This window comes from Eptesicus fuscus, chromosome 18 (assembly GCF_027574615.1).
Source record: "Eptesicus fuscus isolate TK198812 chromosome 18, DD_ASM_mEF_20220401, whole genome shotgun sequence".
Classification (NCBI taxonomy): Eukaryota; Metazoa; Chordata; class Mammalia; order Chiroptera; family Vespertilionidae; genus Eptesicus; species Eptesicus fuscus.
The window spans coordinates 28,486,724-28,510,350 of NC_072490.1; the positions used below are offsets into that span (position 1 = coordinate 28,486,724).

A 23,627-nucleotide genomic window follows, 5' to 3' on the forward strand; every position below is an offset into this window, starting at 1 on the left:
TATATGTCTTTACTTGCTAACCATTCATTACAGCACATTCTAGATTGTTTAATTAGGTTCCATGGAAGAGATCCTGTAGGACAGCTTAACATACATCGTTTCAAAGCCCTTGATCTAAAATAACAATGTAGTCATTTTTAAAGTAACTCATATAACCCTAAGTGGCTTATGTCCCTCACTGCCCACCCCACTTCTCTTTCCCTTCCTACCTCCCCAAACACTTCCTAGAACAATTTACTGGTAATCATCTCGAGTATATCAGTTTGTGAGCCCACTCTGTACATCAGGCACTGTGCTAGGCATGTCACTTGCAATATGGTCTTATCATCATCACCACCCCAGAGGGAGGTGTTATTGCCTCCATTGGCAGAGGAGAAAGTTGTTAAAAGAGATGGATATGGACTTGTTGCATTATACTGCATTAGTAAGAGTCTTTGGGGTTCTGACCTCACCTCTGGGCCTCAGCATCTGGGCTCTCAACCTCCTCTCAGCACAGAGTTTGGGAAAAGTCACAGGTTGTTGACACTGGCTGTGGTCCCTTTTGCATTTTGCGTGGGTCTGTTGTTGCCTCGTCTGATGCCCTCACCCTTCCATTGCACACGGGCTGACTTCCACCTGCAGCATCTGTTTTTGTTGTGTGTTTTAATTCATTTATTGAGGTAACATTCATTAATAACACTTAGAAATTTTAGATGTATAACAATTCACTATCTGTATACTCTATGGGGTGTTCACCACCCAAAATCTAGTTTCCTTCTGTTACCCTATATTTGACCCCCTTCACCCAATTGACCTAAATGCTCTCTCTGGCCATGGAGCCTCCCCACCCACCTGCACAGCAGGCCAAGCAGCTCCAGCCAATGACTGATGGGAATCGTGTGGTAATAACACAGCTCCCTCCTCTACAGGGTGGGCCAATTCTGAAGCATGTGGTGATTTACTTCCAGGAGTCCCCAGAGCTTCCCTGGGGCTGAAGCCTGCTTCAGTTCCCCACAGTGGTAGTGGCTTGAGAGCACACTCCGGAGGCTGTCTTCCTTTCCCTCTTACTCCCCCACTCACTCACAGGGACTTCTTAGGATCAGGGCCCAGATAAGCCACTTGCCTCCAAAATCTTGCCTCAAGTGTTGCTTCTGGAGCTGCTTGTCTGGCTTCATTCGACACTTTCAACCTGTCTTCAATCCTTCTTCCTCTTCACTTGTTCTCCCTACCAAATGAGAAAGAGATGAACCACCTCCCTCTTTCCCCTTCTCTACTGTTATTAAAGTAGAATCTCTCCCTCTCCCTCTGCCCCTCTCTCTCCTGCATCCCCCAGGGATTAGAACATTCTAGTATAAAGGTGAGGATCTATTTGCTGTGTCCAAATTTCAGTCAACAGATTCCAAAGTCCATGTTGTCATCCCGGGTTTCCAAGGAGCATACTAGGATGGTGTTGATCATCCTAAAGCAGGCCTTCCAGCATGCTACCAGTGATTTTATTTAACGATTGGGAATAACCCATCTTTCAGAAAAAGCAGTTCTTCTGAGCAGGGCACCTGGCTTTCTCTGGCTTTAAAGAAATATCCCTTTCAATTCTTTCCTCTATTTTCCTTCTCCCTCTGGATTATGCTCTGGCACTTTGATCCTTGAATGAATTGCTGACCAAGCCAACACTAATTTGAGGAAGCTGTAGAGCAATCTTCAGAAGATTTTTGGATGAAAATGTCAAAACTAGACCATGTGTGAAGGGCTGGGAGTCATTGGGGGATAAACTGGAGAGGGGGATGCAGTCCTGAGGGGGCAGAGCTCAGGGAACCTGAGGTCCAGCCTGCCCCTTGGGCCCCAGCTGAGGGCATAGAGCACTGTGTGTTTCCAGATCTGCCTTGCCTGCTAATCTGACTCTTACATGACCTTGACGACCTCAGTGAGCAGGGAAAATACTTCCTCTTCACCAGGACGGGATGCTAGACCGTGTTGGTTAGCTTTCGAAGCCTACCCTCCTACTACACACCACCACCATGAAAGCAATCCCCATACTTTGCCTAGTGACACAGCTAACATGTTGAAGGATTACATTGTGAATGAATCCATTTGTTTTTTGGGTTCCATTTCCTGTTTTTGTCCCCTCTCTTCCACTTTTTGAATCCATTTTTTCTGCAGTGACAATTCTCTATTTTGTCCCCATGCACACCTATTTATCTTGCCACTGTAAACATCAGTGACAAAGTCTATATTCCTTTATATGTTTCTCGTTCACCATTTTATTTGTTTTTCATACTTCAGTGTGTCTGAAGGCAGGGGGATTCGATTACCATTTTTCTTTCATTCTACCTCATTTTTTTTATGTAGACACTGCTCTTTTCTCTATCAGTATTTTCTGTGCTTCCCTCTTCAGATTTTCTCTTCTAGTATACTGTCTTGGTATTTATATCTTGAGGTTTTTCCAATAGCGAATTCTTCTTTTTTTTAAATCCATCCTCATCCCTCTTCCAGCCCTGGACATAGCCGTCAGTAATAACCTTAACGGCGGCCTCCACTCAGGAAAGTTGTCAAGTTGATAAATATTGATATCTGCCCTACCATTTTACCACCACTTTTCCGCTAATGCATTGGGTTGGCATCAATCAGCTTCCTTGCCTTCTGTGAGCGCCGGGTAAGGGAACTGGTCCTGATCTGTCACTTATAAGTAATCTGTTCCACTTTTCATCAAAAGCTCAAATTCAGAAGAGAATATGGAGAAGGAGAAGTAGAGGACAGAGAACCAGGCTAGTGTTTCCCAGAGGGAAGGGAGATGGTGAGGCCCAGCAAGGCAGGAGAGACCCCCCGAGCCACACCCTCACTGCTGGGGACAGCAGCCTATGCTTAATGACTACCGTTCCTCTTCGGGATGTTAACCCTGCTTATCTCCTCCAACAAGGCTCCCCAGGGATGAAGATCTACATTGACCCCTTCACTTATGAGGACCCCAACGAAGCTGTCCGGGAGTTTGCCAAGGAGATTGATGTATCTTTTGTGAAAATTGAAGAGGTCATCGGAGCAGGTATGGCTCTCCTTTCCCTCGTTTCTGTTCTCTTGGTGTCCAAAAATCTTCTGCCCACCACTCTAGGTGTTTTCTACCATCTTTCTCCCTAGAAGATGAGTTTGGCCATCTGCAGTGTGTTTCTAGGGACCTTTGGGGGACCTTGATCATAGTGGCCATATTTGGTGTTGCAGAGAAGTCAGCTGTAGTTTTAAAAGATTCAGAAATAGCTCTGGAAATGGACCACCAAATTCAGATAAGGGAAAAGATGTAGAGCGCTCAGTTGAGAAGACTTTGAAAGAAATAGAAATTTTTAGAAAGCTGGACCTAGTATCCCACTCACTGACAATGACATCTCCATGCCTTTGGGCCAAGATTTCTTCCCATGCGTTCAGTTTTCCTTTCCTACATGCATGCATTTAGAAACAGACCATGATGAATTGAAGAGGAAGCCCTGGACCCAGAAGAAAACTCACCCATAACCATATTTTCTACAGAACATCTATGATATGAATGGTAACACATGACAAGTTTCACTCCCAAGAAACACGTGTGCTCTCATCCATCTTACTGCTGGGAATAGAAACCCAGCCTGACAGAACTAACTGCCTGAGATACTCTCAGGAAATCGTACCTAAAGACTGGTCCAGAATTTTCATCTTCCTTTAATGGATCAGTAGTTGGGTCAATTTGAACCCAGCCTTATTTATGTAAATGAACAAAATATCCCAAAATATCATTATTTTATAAGTAATCTCTTTATTGTCTCCTCTGCTGCTGCTTTTGAGTATTCTTAAAGATGTGTTTGCTTCGTGTCTTCTTTCCTACTTTTATTTTCTTGTACAACATTCTGTGTCTTTTCTTCTTTAATTCGTGTTAGCCACTGTTTAAGCTCTCACCACACATATATGCTACAGTCTTTTTAGCTCCTATGTCTTTATTCATATATTTGAAGAGCCATGGAGTTACCTCTTCCCATAATATTTTATATTTTAACTCCATGAAATATGTCTAGTCAAAGTCATACAGACAGCCACTTCATATATTATCTTTAGGGGAAAGTTACTGTTCTTCCATTTGCTGCCTCCCTTAATGCACTGAGGGGTCAAAAAGCCATCTGTGAAATTGGAAGTCGCATTTGAAAGCTTGCCCCATTAGGCCACCATTTTCATGCTCTGGTTTTCCTCTTAAAGAGCTTCAACCTCATGGCATCACACGTGGTGGGTGCTCTCTCAGGGCATGCCACTCTCTTCCCACCAGCCCCTCAGGAGTTCCAGCTGGCTAGCCATGATCTGATCTACATGAGTCTATACATACTAGAATTTCCCATTGACTTTCATTAAATATGTTACTGAACCACGACTTTCACTTCTGTGCAGATAATTTTCTCTTCCTCCTTAGACACTGACATACTTAAGGATCCTGCCTTGGAAGGCTGGATACCAGATAAATTGGAGTACTCTTAGGGGATCAGATTTCTCCAGTAAACTTGAAGGAGTGTTGGCGAGGTAGATGTTCAGTCCTGCACCCTGTTTCCCCTGCATTATTAATTGTGGTTGTGTCATGTGGTAATGGTGCTAGTGATTTTAATGTTGTTATTTATGTCATGTGCTTAGAACAGTGTGTCCTGGGCTGCATTTCATCCCAGAGAGCACACAGCAGCCCCATTCCGCCTTTGTCGGGGAGGAGTAAAAAGCCTTCTCACTTATGATTCTGCCAGGGAATTATAATGTTGGGTGAGCTCACCAACTACTGGATGCCTATAAAGGGGCAATTGATGGCCCTGCTTCAAATCCTTCACCTTCAATTTCTGTGTAGCCTTTGATGATGTTTGTGTATTCTGCACAGAGAAGCTCAGTCTTCTTTGTGGTTCACATGGTACTGGGGAAGGATTGATACATTTAGGAGTTTATAAGATTTCCAGCAGCTTGGGACAAAGACCTCTGCCTGGTTGCTGTTGACCACCTTCGGCCAGACACCCTTCTCTTTGAGATTATGAAATCCCAGAGCTAATCCCTGTGGATAGTAATACACTCTGCATGATTGGTGCCATTTTAACAGTAGACACTCTAGGTTGGAACCAATCTTGCTCCATTCTCCAGTTCTTTTTCTCCGTTGTCCCCACTCTGGCTTCTCCCACAGCCTGCCTCACTGAGACTGGCTTCACTTTGTGCTAAAAGAGCTGGTATGAAGGCCAAGTTAAAAAAAATTTTTTTTGTAAGGCAAGATTTATAGTGTAATTGACAATATTTCTCTTAACCACCTGCCAGATTTTGGAGCAGGGGGCAAAAACTGGGTTGCAATATGGTAACGAAACATGAAAAGAAGAATCATAAGTCATTTGTCCTTCCTTCTCTTGTTTCTTCAACAAGAGAAGGCTCTTTCTGAACATGTCTTGCATGCTGGACATGTAATTCCAGAGGTGAACAAACTGCTCTCCCCCTCATAGGTCTGACAGTCTTAGTGGCAAACAGACCAGTAATAACATGCTCAGTATTTTATGTTATTTCCAACTCAGGTGTGTACAAAGTGTTGGGCCAACCCAGCACTGTTCAGAATTATTCAAGGAGTGGGTGGGGGATCAAAAACATTTCACAAAGGAGATAATCTTTGGCCTGAGCTTTCACACAAGTAGAAAAAGTAAGTTTTTGTGAAACTCATGAGATAATGAGACAGAAGAGGAAAAATTAAGATATAAAGAAGAAAATTCACATGATTTTCCAGCAGTGGTGTGCTGGAGCGAGCTTCATTACCTCGCAAAAGCCAATTTGTGCTGTCTTCTTCGAGAGATAGATGTCTGGTTAAGGGTGGTCAGCAGCAACCAGGCGGAGGTCTTTGTTCCAGGCTGCTGGGAATCTGACAAATCTTTCCAGCCCCATGTCAAGCTACCAACATGATATCACTGAACATTAGCCATGGTAGGAGTATTTACACCATGAGAATTGGCAAATGCTACAAATCAAGGGTATTTGTGTCTTTGTTTTATGGAGAGCTGGTGGTAGCTTAACACTTCCAGACTGTGCAAGGTTATTTCAAAAAGTTTGCAAAGGAACCAGCCCGTGCCTGTTGAATTGGAGCCAGAGGAAAGGGTCATGTTTGTTGCAGGAGAGATTAAGTTGAGAGTACAAGATCCTTATTTATTAAACATTGAATCTGTGCCTGCAACTGTAGTGGATCCCAGGAAATACACTGAATGCCTAGCAATGCTGTCCTGCAGGGGTTATTGTCTGACTTAGACACACAGGAGGATATGTGATTGAGAGCTAAGAGGAGGGGCTCAGAGAACACATAGGTGGAGGTGGGAGGAGAGGCGTGGTGGCAGGGAAGGAGCCAGGGAAGAGGGACTTGGGAGGCTTTGGATGGGATGAAACTCTGTGTAGCACGTCCTGAAAACAAGGGGTGGGGGAAAGGATTTGCTGAGGATAAATATTGAGCATTGAGGCTAGAGAATCAGGCTGAGGCCTAGAGACCAAGAGACTGCGGTATGGGTTTTATTCTATAGAAAATGGTGAACTCCTGGAGGTTTCTGAGCAAGGTGGGAGATGAAATTGATATATGCTTTGTTTGGAGTGGACTAGCGAGGGGTGATGGGAAAGAATCAGTACAACCTTGGAGACATGGAGGCCAGTTATGGGGCTTTGCCTGGGGAGGGTTTAAGATAGCAGATACTGGGATCCAGGGTGGTAAAGAAGGCTGCACAAAAATAACTAAACTGGTCTAAACCAGAATGTATCCAATTATGTTGAATGGAGTGACTCTTGGGCTTGGTGACTGGAAATGTGGCATGAAGACATGCCATGGCCAGAAATAAGGGATATCAGATTAAACATCTTGAAAGGAGAGGAAGGCTGCCTGGCCCCGAGGGTGTGGGAAGTGGCAGTTGTGCAAGCAAGTGAAGGCCAATAGAGTAAAATCTAGAAATTATGAGGTTGAAGAACTATATCAACTGCCTAAGAGTCTTCTAAAGTGTGGAAGATATTGGACACAGGAATAAAAAAGTAAGTTATGAGCCAGGTGTGATACCATTCAAGAAAACTGAATTATAATGACTCATTGTCATTATGTAATTATTTGTTCAGTGCCCATCTTTCATCACCGGGCTCAACATTCTGTAGGGACAAGGAGACATGAGTGGTTTTGTTAGTCTCATGCCTAGCCTAGTGTGCTCAATTAAGTCTTTGTTGTATATGGTTGAATGAAAGTAGACCTTCAGGGAAAAATCATTACAGGGATAAGAGCTGGGTAGACTTTGGGAGACTGGGGAGAGACATGAGAAAGGTGGAATGAGCTCATGGGTGCTCTGAAAGTGGCCCAGTGGAATGAAGGAAGGACAGTCTTTCCTGTAATCCCTGAAGATAATGGAAAAAGTTGATGTTTCTATCGAAAGAGGGCAGTAGGCCATCTGGTCTTTGGAGAATATCGGCTCTTTGTAACCAGAAATCTGACTAATAGGAGTCATCTCACAGGTGAATCCCAAAGCACTGGTTAATTCTGGCCATTTTGCTCAGTAGGCTCACCCAGCGCATAAACCAGGCCTGCCATGTATGATTGGGCCCTGCAGCATGAATGGCAATCCTGCAGGGTGTAACCTATATAACTATATGCAGCAGCCCTGAGTGTGACTGTCAAGTGCATGGAAATGTAGGTAGAGGTGTCACCAGGAGGTGTCATCCAAGGGAAGACATGCCAATTGTATTTTAATTAATAAACACATCCTCCTCTGACTGCGGCAGCTGCTGATTCAGCATTTCCACAGATGGCTCATGGTGAGGGAGAAGGAGGCTTGTGGTGAGAGGGCTGGGTGAAGAGATTTGGGGAAAGGGAATGTGTACAGATAGGAAGGGGCCAGCAAGGCCTGTCACCTCTCTCTTTGAAGAAGAGGATGGATTTTTTGGGGATGGTTTGATAGAAAGGCCACCTGCCAGCCTTACTTTCTTGGGCTCATTCAGAGTAAGGGTGGGCAACATGAGGGTAGCCTCCGATTGGGTAAGAGTCACAGAAGGCAGTTTTAGAAGAGGAAAGCAAATAGATGTCTTCATTAATTATAACTAATATAGTTGGCATGTACTGAGTACTCATCATGTGCGTGACACTGGTCTATAGACTTTATAAACATTATTTTATTTAACCTTCATAATAGCCTTATGTGTGTGTGTGTGTGTGTGTGTGTGTGTGTGTGTGTGTGTGTGTTTAAACTGATGAGGAAATTAACATTTAGAGGATAACTTGCTCAAGGTCAGGCTGTTAGTTGAGTTGATGGTAGAGTAAGAATTAAAACCCAAATAGGGCTGATCTGGGACTGGTGAACATAACCCCATACCACCTACCACTTTGGTTATTGTTCTGGAAAACAGCAACTAAGTATACCAAGACATTGCGGTTGATGGTAAATTCTACCCAGCAGTTTGGAATGCCAAAGCCTGTTTGCTGAGAATGAGGATCTGATCCTGGAATTCACTATGCCCATGTCGTATGCTACAAAGACTGTCCCATGTTTCCTGGGGACAGCATGTTCTTCCTGGAATACCCTGGTCCCATCATCAGGTCCACCTCTTCTAATAGGATCAATTTTGTGCCTTAAGAAGGACAACGAGACCCAATATGTTTAGCATTTTTAATTATCTCTGCTTGCTTATGTTAGGAAAATAAGTGGTATGTAGGTATGCAGTTGTCTAACAACCACAAAAAGCTACCAGAAAAGAGAAAACTAGTTTGCTCTCACCATCTCAGTATTAGCTATTATGAACACAATGGCTATTCCATCTCATTCACCAACTCCAGAAGCCTGGTAATGGGTACCTGGGGGACTCGGCCAAGAAGGAGGAATAGGGTTGTAATCAATTAGTAATGCCTGCCCTGAGTGCAGGGTCAGGAGGTAGGGGAAAGCCTGCCATGGTTTTACTATCCCTGGTTCAGCAATAACCTACTTATCTTGCACAGGCTCGTGTAATAAAACTTGCTGGAAATTCGAACCTACTTTAAATTTATTCTTTAAAAGTCACTTTTCTGGTGGAAGTTTGAATTAGTAACTAGAAGCTCTGCTTTCCCTTTTTCCTTCCCCCTAAGGCAGTTTGTGACTTCAAAATGCTGCTAAAAAAAAAAAAAAGTGAAATTGTGTGTAGATTCGTGCTACACACAGCCAACAGCTACTGCTTGAAATACCTGCTGGCAGGTTGGATGTTTCATTTTCAAAAATTGAAAATTCTTTCCTTCTGATTTTATATTTAATAGCTGAGGTATTTAATGCTGCTGCACCTCTTTTTCCTCTTTTCCTCATTTTGTCAAGGAAGGTAGGAAAGGGGAACTGGCAAGCAGCTGAAACTTGCAGGGAATAATTTCAGCGTCTGTCTGGGAGGACAATCACAGGAACCGGCTCAATGACTCTCAGCTGACAGCCTTGAGGGTAATAGTTCTCAAATTTGAGCCAGGCATCAGAATCACCCGGGGGCATGTTAAACCCAAGTCACAGGGCCTCACCTACTGAGCTCTGATCCAGTAGGTCTAGGTGGGGTCCAAGAATCTGCATTGTCTAATAAGGTCCCAGGTGATGCTGATGCTGCTGGGCAGGAACCACACTTTAAGAGCCCCTGCTGAGAGCCACTGGCCACCAGACTGGCCTGAAGCTAGAGCTGAGTCCTGGCCATGGGGAGGTTTTGCTGTAGGAGAGGCTCCAAGGTCTGCTGCAAAGACATGTGCCAATCAAAGTCCAGCCAGTCCAAAATTAGGCTGACTGCAATTACTGTCTGTAAAGGCTCCGCATGGAAAGAATCAACCACGATCACTACCCAATCATTCCATATAAGCATCTATTTTAAATATAATGGTAATGCTCGATTTGTTGAAAATATTTTTTAAGTATGATGAATTATTTTAAAAATGAAAATCGTATGGCCATGATTCAGAAGCTCCTTATAACTCAGATTGTGGCAAATCAAAAAGCACCACAGACCTCAGGTTCTGGCCCTCATTATAGGGAAGGTGTCCAAAAAGCAAAAAATAGTTTTTTTAAGAACAGTATATGAACCTAAGGTCAAAGATCATAGGTGACAGCAGTTTGTTGGATTGTCAGCCACACAAGGCCTTGGTTTTCTGTTCGTTACTAATAACAACAATATGCTCATTGACTCCCACTCCTTACGAGACTATGGAGATGCTAGAGGGTCAGAGCCCCCAGACTTTAGCTCCTTAGGCTTCTATGCCCAGACACGGCAGCTAGACTTCCCCACACCCCTGGCAAAAAGTCCTGCTGTGTCTCAGATAAACCTCCTCCAATTCCCATTAGGCTGCAGAAACCTACTTTTCCTTCCATTTCTCTTCCACCTCCATCCCCACTCCCTCCCCACATGTGTCTCCAACAGTTTGTAGTTCACAAAGCATGTTCTCACACACTCCACACCCTGTTAGGAAGAGCTGCCAGTCCACATCATTTCTTTTTTATTGTGTAGAGCCGAGCAAGCTAAGGCTGGGGAAGTGATGAGCCCAAAGTTGGGTATGGGGCTTGGCACAGACTTCTTCCTCTACTCCCAGCCAAAGCTTCCCCCTACTGGGCTGGGGGTGGGGGTGGAGGGTACTTCATTACAGGGTGGAGCACAGCCTCTGAGTGAGGCTAATGAATTAAGTGACTTTTTTTTGCAGTTGGTGCTTTGAAAACCTCTGGGCTTGGAGAACATGAAGTTATTTCTTTGCCAGACAGGAAAGGAGCTATTTTTACAGAATCACCATTCTTTAAGCCACTGCTTTCCAGTGATTGCAGAGCACATTTCTGAGAGCAGTAATGACCACCACCATTGTGAACAACCTCAGAGTCCATCTCCTCCTGTCCAAGGAGAGCTTTCTTTTTAGGTCTTTTTTTTTTTTTTCAGAGCAGTTTTAGGTTCACAGCAAAATTAATGGAAAGAAACAGAGATTTCCCATATGCTCCCTGTTCCTACACACTCACGGCCTCTCCCATTATCAACATCCGTCACTGATGAACCTACATGGACACATTATTTTCACCCAAAGTCCATAGTTTCCATTAGGTGTCACGCTTGGTGTTGTTCATTCTATAGGTTTGGACAAATGTATAAGGACTTGTAGCCACCATTGTAGAATCATACAGAGTAGATTCACTGCCCCAGAAAGCCTCTCAGGAGAGCATGTTTTCATATTACCAATTTTAACTTTTTGCACTCGGATGTCGAGTGTGACTCGACATGGTTAGCATTAAATCCCGAGTAGAATAAAGGAATCGAGAAAAAAGCAAGCGAGTGCAAAGGGTTAAAAACTATATGATGAGACACCCACACAGGATGTAATTTAAAGCTGAAGTATTAGAAGCACTTAAAGATACATCAGCCACAAAGACTAAACAATGGGATAACATTTTCCAATTAGGGAAGTCATGTGATCCACACCATTCCATGCAGACAGAACTCTCCAAAGCCACACACTCGTTGGTTTCTTCTTTCCTTCCTTCTCCCCACTCATGTCTATCATGCCCGTCCTCTGCATCGGCCCTTGCAGTGAGAGGCAGCCCGTGTGCAAGCACTGCTTTCAGAGGAACTCAAAAGGTGCAGAAATAAGTTCCAGGTATTCCAGGGCCTTTGGCAGTTTACTAACTAATCTATTTGAAAGATCCTTGGCTGGTTCTCAACCTTGGCTGCACTTTAGAACCACCTGGGCAGCCAGGCCTGGCTTTAGGGGCCTGTGGCCAGTGCAGTCATGCCGGGCCCCATGCTCAGAAGGGCTTGCAGGTAGTTTAGTGCTCTGCTGTCACAGTCTTCAAGTTCTTGGTAATTTTTGAACAAGGACTCCTGCATTTTCATTTTGCAACAGGCCTCACAAATTATGTAGCTAATCCTGTGGGAAGCTTTTCAATACACCCATGCCCAGGCTGCACCCAGACCAACTAATCAGAAACACAGGAGGTAGGACCCAGGTCTCCCAAACAACTTTGGGAACCACAGGTGTAGAATGGAAGTCCTCACCTGGGGTATTCGTGTGTGGGTTGTGGGGAGCATCAGATTCACCTGGAGCACTTCTCCAAACTTCGCACACTGATGTATAAAAATTGATAAATTGCTTCCTAAATATTCTGGTGCCACCTGGCTAGCCAGGCAGGGACATCTGTCCATGAAATAGTTCCACTGTGTTTGCTGCTCCCGGGATACTGAATTGCTGTGACAGTAACTGCATATAAACTGTTAAACATGAACTGTTGTGGCACAGTGGTCCCTGGATTATAATTTCATATTTACACAACTCTGTTCCCTGTGGCACTGCTAACCGAGCATCCTTCCGAGAGGCAAAAGAATGGGCGCAGACAACTCTTGCTCTGACTCACAGCTCTGAGGTTCAGGGCACGTTTTCTTTGTGCCTCAGTTTCCTTATTAGTAAAATGGACATAATAATATTCAATTCATGAAGGTGTTGTGAGGATTAATGAAATAAGACAGGCAAAGAGCCTAGCACAGTGCCTGGCACATAGTAGGTGGTCAATAAATATTGGTGTACTATCTCCTCTAAGAAGAAATATGAGCATACCTTTCCCCTCAACTCTCAACTATGTCTTTTCACTAAAAGAAAATAGAACCTATTACTATGACAAGAAAGAAATACCAATATTCTTCAATTAGTATACTTATCAAATATGCAATTTGTATTCATTCAGCTCATAGTTATTGAATACCTGCTAGGTCAAGGTGTCAGAGAGATGGATTTCATATATACATATATATATATATATATGAATATATATATATATATATATACACATATATATATACACATATATATATATATACACACACATACATACATACATATAGACACATAGGTACATATATACACATACACAGATATACATGTATATGGAAACATGTACACATACAAATATACATACATACATATATGATAGGTCACTATTATTTAGTACTTTCCTTTAAATTTTATGCATTTGAACTACAAAAGGAATGCTTATTGGAACAATTTAAACAACATAAAAGTAACTAAGTTTACTAACCTATGCTTCCTGACTCGTATTCCCACCATTCTAGGGTAACCATTTAAAAAAATAACTTGAAGCTAAAAATAAATTTGTTTTGAATTTTTAAAAATATTTTTGCTTACAAACACTCACCCAGTACATATCACATTCTATAACTTGCTCTTCTTTGCTTAACAATGTAGTGTGGACATCTTTTGAAGTCAGTCCCTATCACTCATCTATTAGTTTTCAGTAGCCCCTTGTACTCTGTGGGATGGCTGTGCCATTTTCTTTTTTAAAAAATATATTTTATTGATTTTGTTTTTATAGAGAGGAAGGGAGAGGGATAGAGAGTTAGAAACATCAATGAGAGAGAAACTTCGATCAGTTGCCTCCTGCACACTCCATACTGGGAATGTGCCTGCAACCAAGGTACATGCCCTTGACCAGAATCGAACTTGGGACCCTTGAGTTCACAGGTCGACGCTTTATCCACTGAGCCAAACCGGTTAGGGCTGGCTGTGCCATTTTCAACCATCCCCTGGGTGATGGTCTGATGGTATTTGACTGTAGAAGATGCTGCAGCAAATTGTCTTGTATAAAAATGTAAATACTGGCACTTCTACTTCTTTCGGATAGAGCCTCCAGCAGTTTAGAACCCAAGACTGGACAAAGCAAAAGCCAAAACAATAACAACAAATGATACCCCACCTTTTATCAGCATGCCTACCACCCACCAGGCACTACAGTGGGGTGCATAACAAACGTGAATGGGACCTCAAGCAGTTCACCAAAGAACATGTGATTAAATGCCCAGACCAATGTTACACACGATATATATCTTAGTATTGCAAGGTCCATGTTGAAATCTTCCTAATGGTGCTTAAGCCAACCTCTAATCTAGCTTTAGATTCTCACAAGTTCCATTGACTCTGGAGGAGCTTTGCATGAAAAACCCTTTCATGCAGTTTCCTTCCAATCTTCGTAGCAGAAAACAAAAGGAACTCTCAACTGACTCGCAGCGGAGTCAGTTAACTGGCTTTTCTAATGTGGCCGGTAATTTATCTGATTGCTCACAGTGTGGTCCATCATTTTCTTCCAGAAGCTGAAAGTAAAAAACGACGGTTTTCCCAGCAGAGAGCCATGTGTCTGCTGTCAGGCCTCTGACACACATTTCAGGGATGCACTTACCAGAAGATATTAAACTGCTTCACGGGAAAGAAGTAGAAGTTACAAAACCAAGTTAAAACATAAAATAACTTTTGAAAGTACATTTAACAGGATTCAACAGAATTTTTTTAAGCAGCCGGAAATGGTGTCACCAGACTGCTTTCACCCATGGTGATTTTACTGCAGACCTGCTCCAGTGCTGTGGCACCGGCAGAGGTCTGCAGCTCCTGTTTGCTTAGAACAGTGGTCGGCAAACTCATTAGTCAACAGAGCCAAATATCAACAGTACAACGATTGAAATTTCTTTTTAGAGCCAAATTTTTTAAACTTAAACTTCTTCTAATGCCACTTCTTCAAAATAGACTCGCCCAGGCCGTGGTATTTTGTGGAAGAGCCACACACAAGGGGCCAAAGAGCCACATGTGGCTCGCGAGCCGCAGTTTGCCGACCATGGGCTTAGAAACACCACGTGCTGTTCAGTGGCCAGGCGGGCAGGTAGCTGCCAGCGCCTTCAGGATCAGCCCCAGCTCTCCTGCAGAGACCAGCTCTTCCTGGCAGCTCCAGGCCATGACTGAGCCTGGGGGGGGAGGGGTGAGAAGATGCTAGGGCCTAGAACTTTCTGGACTGGCCAGTCTTTGCTCTGGGATTGGATGAGACTCTCGGGGCCTGCATTGCAGTCTGGGGCTCTCCTTGTCCATAATTGCCTCCTCCTTTTTTTTTTTTTCTTTTTTTTTCATCTTATTAGGTCTGCTTGGTGATCTGGGACTCTGGTCAGTCCTGCTCCCTCCCCTCTTATCTGCACAGTGTCTGCTAACTTGCCCTCCTAACTACTCAGGGTCCGAGTTCTGGGAGAACGATAATGCTATTCATCTTATTCAGAGGACTAAAAACCTGAGCATGTCCCCTAGCCCTTGGACATTCTCGTGCCAGGCTCTGTAAAAATGAATTATGCCTCTGCCAAAGTGAAACTGACCCTTCCATTTCAATTATTCAGCAGGGACACAAATGAAAAACCAAGTGTGGGGAAAAAAACCTCATATATATTCTGAAATTCCACTTTAGTTAATCTGAACTATTTCTAAGATCCTAGGTAAGGTTCGTATTTTGGTATTCCTTCTTGTTTGTCAAGAACTGATCAGGGCCGGTCAAGACATCATAGTTACAGTGAGAAAACACTATTTCCATTTCTGCCCCTTTAACCACAATTCCACTTCCAGCACCAGTGTTCTAGATAAGCTGCCTCCCCTTGTGGTTCCACACACTGAGAAGGAAGCAGGTAACAATTGCATTCTTGTTGCAGGGGAGTTTGGAGAGGTGTACAAGGGGCGTTTGAAACTTCCGGGCAAGAGGGAAATCTATGTGGCCATCAAGACGCTGAAGGCCGGGTACTCGGAGAAGCAGCGTCGGGACTTTCTGAGCGAGGCGAGCATCATGGGCCAGTTTGACCATCCCAACATCATTCGCCTGGAGGGCGTGGTCACCAAGAGTCGGCCGGTCATGATCATCACAGAGTTCATGGAGAATGGCGCCTTGGATTCCTTCCTCAGGGTAAGAGAAGCTCAGGGGCACGGGTGATGCTAGCACTGGTGGCCGCTGGGGAACGATGGCTGGGAGAAGTGTCCACATGAGGATAACCTGTCATTCAGGAATCGCCCAAGGAAATGGGAATCGGTGTTGGAGGTGTTCACGAGGTTAACCAATTTGTTGCTAAAAGAAAAGAACACAGAGCTTGGGACCCCTCAGTAGGAGGATGGCATGTTGTAAGGCCTTCGTAAATGCTTGATGGATGAATGAGAATTAATAGATGGGGACAGAGAATGGCCATCGGCATCTGTATGAATCTTAGAGATTGAAGAGACGTTCAGCTGCTCATAGCCCTGCGTGATGCATGCAGATGCCAGTGGCCCTCTCTGCCTTTTCCCCAGCACAGCTGCTCTTGCCCCGCAACCAGCTCTCATCATTTGCAGTTCAGAGATAAAACAGATTGCCCTTTTCTGATGCCTGGGCCACCTGCCCTCTGAGGAGGCGCTTCTGGGCAAGAAAGGGGAAGATTGGTTCACCAGCATCCATAGTCTTTTCTGGGGTTGATGAAGAATGTGATTCCCACCCAACCTGCAGCACAGGTGGGCGTACCTGAAGGCCTATGGCTGGGGGATCTGTAAAAGATCCTTGTCAGTGTGCCCAAATGGAGCCACATTGGAACCATTTTCACCTCTATGGGGCATCGCTCAGAGAAGGGGTGGGTGAGAATGGCCATGGTGCTGATGTCTGGGGAGTGAAAGCCGACTAAGCAAAGGCCAAGGAGCAAGGCGTCCTTAGACAAAAGCTCAGCACGGGATTGCAATGGAGGCCTGAGAACAAAGGGTCCAGGGTGGAGGTGAGGGGAGCAGCACCAAAGAACGTGGTCAGGGTCTTCTGAGCAAGGTCTTCTGGGTGATACCAAGTAGCCGACTATGCCCATCACCAAGAGGTAGACAGTAGATGTAGCTTCAGATCAAAGGACCATTTGCAGTCAGTCATTGAAACATTCGTGGGGTGACTGCTCTGATCACTCTGTGTGCTGGGTGCTGGGCCTATAGGAAAGAGACATTGTTCTAATACTGTGTAACAAATCAGGCCAAGACTTTAGTGGCTTAGCACAACGATTTGCGTTGCTCATGAAAATGCAACTGGGCCAAGTCATCTCTAGTCCATGTGGTGTCAGATGGGGCAGCTCAAGGGCTGAGGCCTGGAGTCATCCAAAGGCTTGTCACTCATGTGTCTTGTGGTTGATACTTGGTGTCAGCTGGCATCTCTCCATGTGACTGGCTTGGACTTCTTCACAGCAAGCTGGGTCCCAAAAATAGCAACCCCAGAGGAAGAGGCAGAAGCTGTATCCATTTTGTAACACAGCATCATTTCAACCATAGCAATGCACCCACCAATGGAAGGGGAGGAAACAGACCCTACATTTTGATCAAGAACAGCAACTTAATATCTTATTATACATAAGGGGCTGGGGGTCCTGTTATGTCCATCTTAGAGACTACAGTATGCCACCGAAGTCCCTGCCCCTGAGGACCTTAGTGTCCAAAACTTCTAGCATGGAATACAGAGGTATCATAAGCCAAGAACTGAAATCTTGCCGGGAAGCCAGGGAAGGCTCCGGAAAGAATGTATCTGTTATTGGAGAATGAGGAATTTGCAGACAGGTCGGGGAGCAGGTAGGTAGGGTGAAACAATGGAACAGTGTGTTTGAAGGCCAAAGTCAGCATTGCCTCTTTGGTAATCTGTCAGCAGCTGTGTGGTGTGGCTCCAAAGCTCAGGAGTAGAGCCTGGGAACTGCAGCATGGACAGGTCGCTAGGGGACTTGTCTAGAAGCTGCGCATGCACAGTATTGAAACTAACTTGCAGGGCGAGCATGCATGTTTTGCCTCATATGAGTCATTAAGCAGTAGGCTATTTCTTTTTATGGGGTGAGGGGACAGCAGATGTAGATTGTGAGCCCCATGGACTCTGCCTGGCACAGCCTCCTGGAGGGTATGGGTTATACCTTGTATTTTGCCACCCCAGTACCTAGCATAGTGAGCACCTGATAAATACCAGTGAAATGAAAAAAACAAATAACTATTTCTGGGACAAAAAATATTCCAGAGTGACAGGAGAAATGTAGTTATTATTCTGAGTGAGCCTGATCTCTTGTCTTTGTAGCCAAACCTCTCCTATAAGAGCAGGGTATGGACCATGATTCCCCGGGGGCATTCACTCATGATCAGAGCTCTCATGAAAACAGTCCAATAAAAGTGAGTAGAAGGCAATGTTAGAAGAAAAAGTGTTTTCTGGAACCAGCCTCCATGCCCTTTCAGAAGTCATTTATTTCCTACATGTCACCCGACCGTACTTCACAGAGAGTCTCAACATGATCTGGGACTGTGATCAGACTCTCTCTCCCTGGGCCATGCAGGGCGAAGGAGATTCATTCTCAGGAGACTGCGGGAAATCAAAGCCCCACAGCATTGCTCTGCACAGGCTGTTTCCATTTGGATCCCAGGACATGGGCACATATTGGGCACCAGCATTTTTCATGATGATGAGGCCCAGGCAGTGGGAGAAAAGCTAGGGGCAAGAGAGGAGCCCAGAAAAACCAAAGAGAAAGGATGGCAAGGAAGGGGCAGCCAGAGCAGGCAGAGCCAGGAGGAGAGGGGAAATGAAGCGTTTCTGACTCCTCGCACGGCATGGAGGCAGGTAATCTATAAATCTAATTTCAGCCTTACCACAGACCCTGGAGCATAGCAACATTAATTGATGTATCTGCTGCTTGATACAATCTAAAAGTAGGTCATCAGTTAAGTTCTGTAGGGTCCATCTTCTGGGAAGTAGGATAATTTTAGGATTTCCATTCAGAGAAGAAAGGGAAAGGATTAGTCCTCAATGTGTGCAGCTGTCTCCTCCCTCCAACTGGTCCTTTCATGCTGGACATGGCCCCTTTGGGCAGTGGCTGCAGCTTCTGCCCTGGGTCAGCATCCGAGAGAGATCTTGGGGACCCAGGGAGCACAGTTCACTCACTGCTCTTCTCCCTTTTGGGGACTTAGAGTCCCTCACATTCTGGAGGGATTGGAAACACCATTATTCTTTTAACACACATTCAGTAAGTTCATTATTTTCCATTTTTTCAAATGTCTGTGCCATGGATATTATGTAGCATGCAAATCTATAATTAAATATTTCCTTCTTGGCATTCAAATTCAGGCGCTTTAATCTGGAGGCGCTTCCATAAATTTAGGAACAATCCCTGAACCTCATCAATGTCCCATGCTTGAGTCAACAAGGTCGCCATGCTCTGTGAGGTTTTCGTGCCTACAGGTTGGCCTGGTGGTTGTTGCTGGTTCATTCACAGATGGTCATAACTGAAAGACTCATAGAAGTCACTGAGCAGTGACAAATGGAGACATTTCTCATCGGGGAAGCTCATTCAAGGGCTGAAACTAGACAACAGCAACCCAGATGTCAGGAAGAGAACACCAGATTGGAAGTCCTGAGACCGAAGTTCTGCTTTGGGCTCTGCCATGAGTCACCCTGTGGCCTTGAACAAATCTGTTAACTCAATTTCCCAATCTATAAACTAAAGGCATTGAGTTGGATGATCTTGAAAGGTCTCTTTCAGTTAAAAAAAAATCTATGATTCATTCTCTTCAAACAAATCAAATAAGGGTTTCATTTCCTGAAGTGGATTTGTCAATGGAAGTTGAAATACCTAAATCCTTCCTGTCTAATAAAAGGGCCAGCAAGTGGCTTCAGTGAATTTTCAGAAAAGCAATTTCAGCAGAAAGCACTTTATGAAGGGAAGAAAATTTAAATCACTTCACTGAGGCTGTATTTCTTCTATGTGCTGTGTTTTTGCCATGTGCTCAGCATGGCAGAACTTTTCCTGAATCACAAAGAAACCTCTTTTTTAATCTTCTTTATCTTTATTGCTGATGTTCATATTCCTGCAAGTTCTTCCTGGGGGGTTATACCAATGAAATGAATACTGAACAGTTGAACATGTCAGAAAATCTTACTACGCTTACATCTTTAAGTTTCACTAAGATTATGAACTCAACAGGCATGACCCAGTCTTATCATGATATGTGTTTACCCTGCAGACCCTAAAGAAAAATGCAGTGGGCTTCACAAAGTCAATATATGCCAATGGAAAAGGCACTGGACAGGAGTTAAAAGAGTAGATGAGTGTAGCATAATAAGTGTAGTGTAGAAATGTCTCTTCTTTCTATTTCTATGGCCATGGCAGACATTAATCAATCATGGCCTCCCTCCCTGTGAAGCTTACACACAGTCTTCTTCTCCATCCAGCTTTTGAGACAGCCATTACCAATTGATTGGAGATGGAATGTCAGTAGAGATGTAATTGCTGTTCTGGCCTTAGAATCTTGTTATAAGCCAAAACCATACAGAGTGATTGAAGGCTGGTGACTTAAACTTTCTAGACTTAATTTATCTTCTCTATTAAAAAATATACTATTGCCTGCCTTTCACAGAACCAGTTTTAAGGATTAGAACATATCTGTGAAGTATGACTTGCCATTCAAAAGTCAAGAAACGGAAGAAATCAATGTTTGTTGATTAATTGATCCAAACTTTAGATCCGCATCATTAATTTCTGATCATATGCTACTACAGTTGCGGGGAGGATCTACTACAGATGTCAACCTGTTGAGTTCAGAATGCTCTGTGAACTGTGTTCTCCAAAGGCAATGATCTTAGGATGTCACCCACACACAACCAGAACCCATACCACAGTTCTGGCTCCAGGTGTCCTTAGTCTCTCTCATCATGCATCCCAGGTACATAGGATAACTGATTTGTGACATTGATGGCCCTGCTGATAATACCAGCAATCATTGCTGCTATCTTAGAATTCACTAGGCACTGAGCTAAGCCCTTTTACATGTGTCATCTCATTTAACCTCATAAAAACCCTATGAAGAATGGACACTGTGTTCTTATTTTACAGGTATGAAAATAACTGCTCTGGAGGTTAAATAACTTGACCAAGAGCATGCAGCCTGTGGGCAGCAGACCCTGGATCCAACCTGGGTGGCTACAAAGCCTGGACTTTTAGCTACTTATTGGCCCTTGCTGGCCCCAGAAACTCTAAGAATGACTGATCTAAATTTTAAAACCAATCATATAATAAAGCAGACCAATGAAGACTTAAATGGCTTAACGTAGAAACATAGACATGTTACTGCACATGCTTTCAATATTACTCTTCTCAAAGTTGTTTACAATCTCCACCAGGGCCAGCCTCAACATTTATATACAAGTCGGCTTCTTTAGGGAGACATTCGTTTTCAAAGGCATTGTTGTCTACACTCATGGAGAGGAAGTAACAACCCAAATTGAAAACATATGACCCTGTGACTTCAGGCTGAGTGAGAATACAGTTTCTAATATACAGAAGTTGCATGAGAGCTTTCTGGGAAGGTAGATCCCCCAGAGACCTACTTAGAGAAAGGGAACGGTACTAGCCTGGCTAACTTCCTGAGGAGGTGTTGACTGAAGTTCATTAGTAAGGAGAATTTGCATCCCTCACTGCACTTCCAGCTCTCATAGATGGGCACCATGTGCTGAGAAATAGTTTCCAAAAGGCAGCTCTGCACTTGCTTTTGGAGTTGGTTAGAAGAAAATATTATGGAGGATGCATTCTGGGGAGGTGATTAAGGTTAGAGTTAGAAACAGCCTGGAATTTGGGGGATGCCAATTTCAATGTGTTGTGGGGTCCTCCTATGGCAGGGGTCTCAGGAAAGAGTAGAGAGAGTATCAGTTTGTTCCAATCCTTCAATTGATCAGGGGGTATAACCCTGGTAAACACCATCTTTCCTGAGGAATAGTCTTCAACAATTCATGATGGCTCTGTTAGACTTTCTGATTGTTGGGGTTTAACTCTAATAAACATGGTAGTTTTATAAGGTCCTTTTTATTTTCCCATACTTACTTTTGCATAGAAAATGCTTTTGCAGGAGCCCATGCATGAATGATGTGCCCTACACATATTTAAGTGAGGTAATGCATGTGAGTGCCTTGTGTACCATCTCACATACAGAAAGTACCCAATAATGGAAGCTCCTCACACTGTTTATGCTTCCTGCGTTTCACATGAGGACACTGGGGCAGATGGAGTGACTGCCTTGCCCAGGGCTTATGTTCAGGTAACTAGACTGGACCCTAGATGTCTGCCTCTTCCCACCTCTCCTCCAGTCCAAGCATTTCAGTGCCTGGGCAATGCTCTACTTACAGAACGCAAGTCATAGCCCTTTGGGGAGCAGTTATGGCCGGACAAGATGGGAAAATGTGTTCTTAGCAATGTGGCCCAGGGTTCACTCATTTAACCAATGTGTGCAGAGCCAAGACACAGGGGCTTTGGGGAGGCAGGGGGATGGCATTCACTGAAGAGCCTGTCACTTAACCATTAAGAATGGCATCCACCCAAGAAACTGAGCCCACTGATGGTTGGGGAGAGGGCATCACTGCAGATTGGCATGAAAAGAAGCAGCAATAGCTCCCATTCTCTAGTAGGAGCCACATGCCAGACACGTGTGTGCACTTCCGCACCACTTATCCCTAGGAGGTCGGTATGGTTATCCTAGTGTCGGCGCTGATCGTACCCAAGGAAGATGCCTTCACATTTAATTCTGGAAACAGGGATATATGTTTCAGTCATTCATTCAGCACAAATTTACTGAGCTTTTTCCACCTACATTAAAGCTCTTGGCACTAGGAATACCGTGGTGACCCCAAGAGGGAGGGTTCTTATGCTCACATTGCTTAGAGTCAAGTAGCAGAGAGAGAGATACATACACACACAAACTAAAAGTTTCATATGTGCCAAGAAGAAAAATAAGAGCATATGCCGAAAGATATAGTAAGAACATGCTAAATATATTTGAGGAAGGTTACAGAGACATCCTCTTTGGGGAAACCTGAAAGGCAGGTAGGTGTTGATAGTGAGGAAAAAGCAGGGGGGCGGGGGATGGTATATGTGAGGCCTCTAAGGCAGGAAGAGCCTGGCATGGAAAAAGACTGGAGGTCAGCAGTCACTGTGGCTTTAGCACAGGCATGAGGGATACACTGGCATAAGGTGAGGCACTAGCTGATCCCATGGGGTCTCGTGGGCCACGCTAAGGAGTTTGGAGCTTTACCTTAATGCAATGGGAGGCTATTAGAGAGCTTTAAGCCAGAGAGTGACATGCCCTGATTTATGTCTTACAAAGATGGCTCTAGCTACCGTGTAGAGAATGGATGGGGGGGGGGGGCAGTTGCACAGTGGCTGTTAGAGGTGATGGATGACAATGACTTGGTTAGAGTGGTGGCAGTGGAGATGGAGAGGAGTAGATAGGTTTGAGGTGTAATTTGGAGATGAAATTGACAGGCTTGGCAAGGAGAAGAGAACAGAGTGTTCAAGGAGAGGGATGAGGACAAAAGTGGGGAAGGAGAGGCAGTGAGCGGTCAGCCAGCACGGAGAGGCTGACAAGCAGCAGGGCGGTGGCACCTTGGCTTTTGTTTAACCACTGAAGCTCATCTTGATCCTGATGCCCCTTGTGTCTTATTACAGCAAAATGATGGACAGTTCACAGTGATCCAGCTGGTGGGGATGCTCAGGGGCATCGCTGCTGGCATGAAGTACCTGGCTGAGATGAACTACGTGCACCGGGACCTGGCTGCTAGGAACATTCTGGTCAACAGTAACCTGGTCTGCAAGGTGTCCGACTTTGGCCTTTCCCGCTACCTCCAGGATGACACCTCAGACCCCACCTACACTAGCTCCTTGGTAAGTCCTTCTTGGTATTCTCAGGTAAAAGCATGGCATGAATAAAAGGTGGCTACACATGTCTGAGGACCCATGGTAGGGCCATACTCTGAAGGACTGGGACCTGAACTCATCTCTCCACTGGGGAAGCCAGGTGTTGGGAGAACCATCCATCTGGGAGGAATGATAGCAGCTGGCTATCCAGG

General features: G+C 44.5%; 1 protein-coding gene across 1 annotated transcript in view; it reads left to right on the forward strand.

Moving 5' to 3' along the window:
* EPHB1 (EPH receptor B1) overlaps nucleotides 1-23,627 on the forward strand; it is a 290,788-nt gene that overhangs the window by 221,523 nt on the left and 45,638 nt on the right. The window contains exons 10-12 of the mRNA XM_054708147.1: nucleotides 2,894-3,016; nucleotides 15,433-15,680; nucleotides 23,227-23,442. Coding sequence (XP_054564122.1) covers nucleotides 2,894-3,016; nucleotides 15,433-15,680; nucleotides 23,227-23,442 — 587 coding nt within the window. The remainder of the gene's footprint in view (nucleotides 1-2,893; nucleotides 3,017-15,432; nucleotides 15,681-23,226; nucleotides 23,443-23,627) is intronic.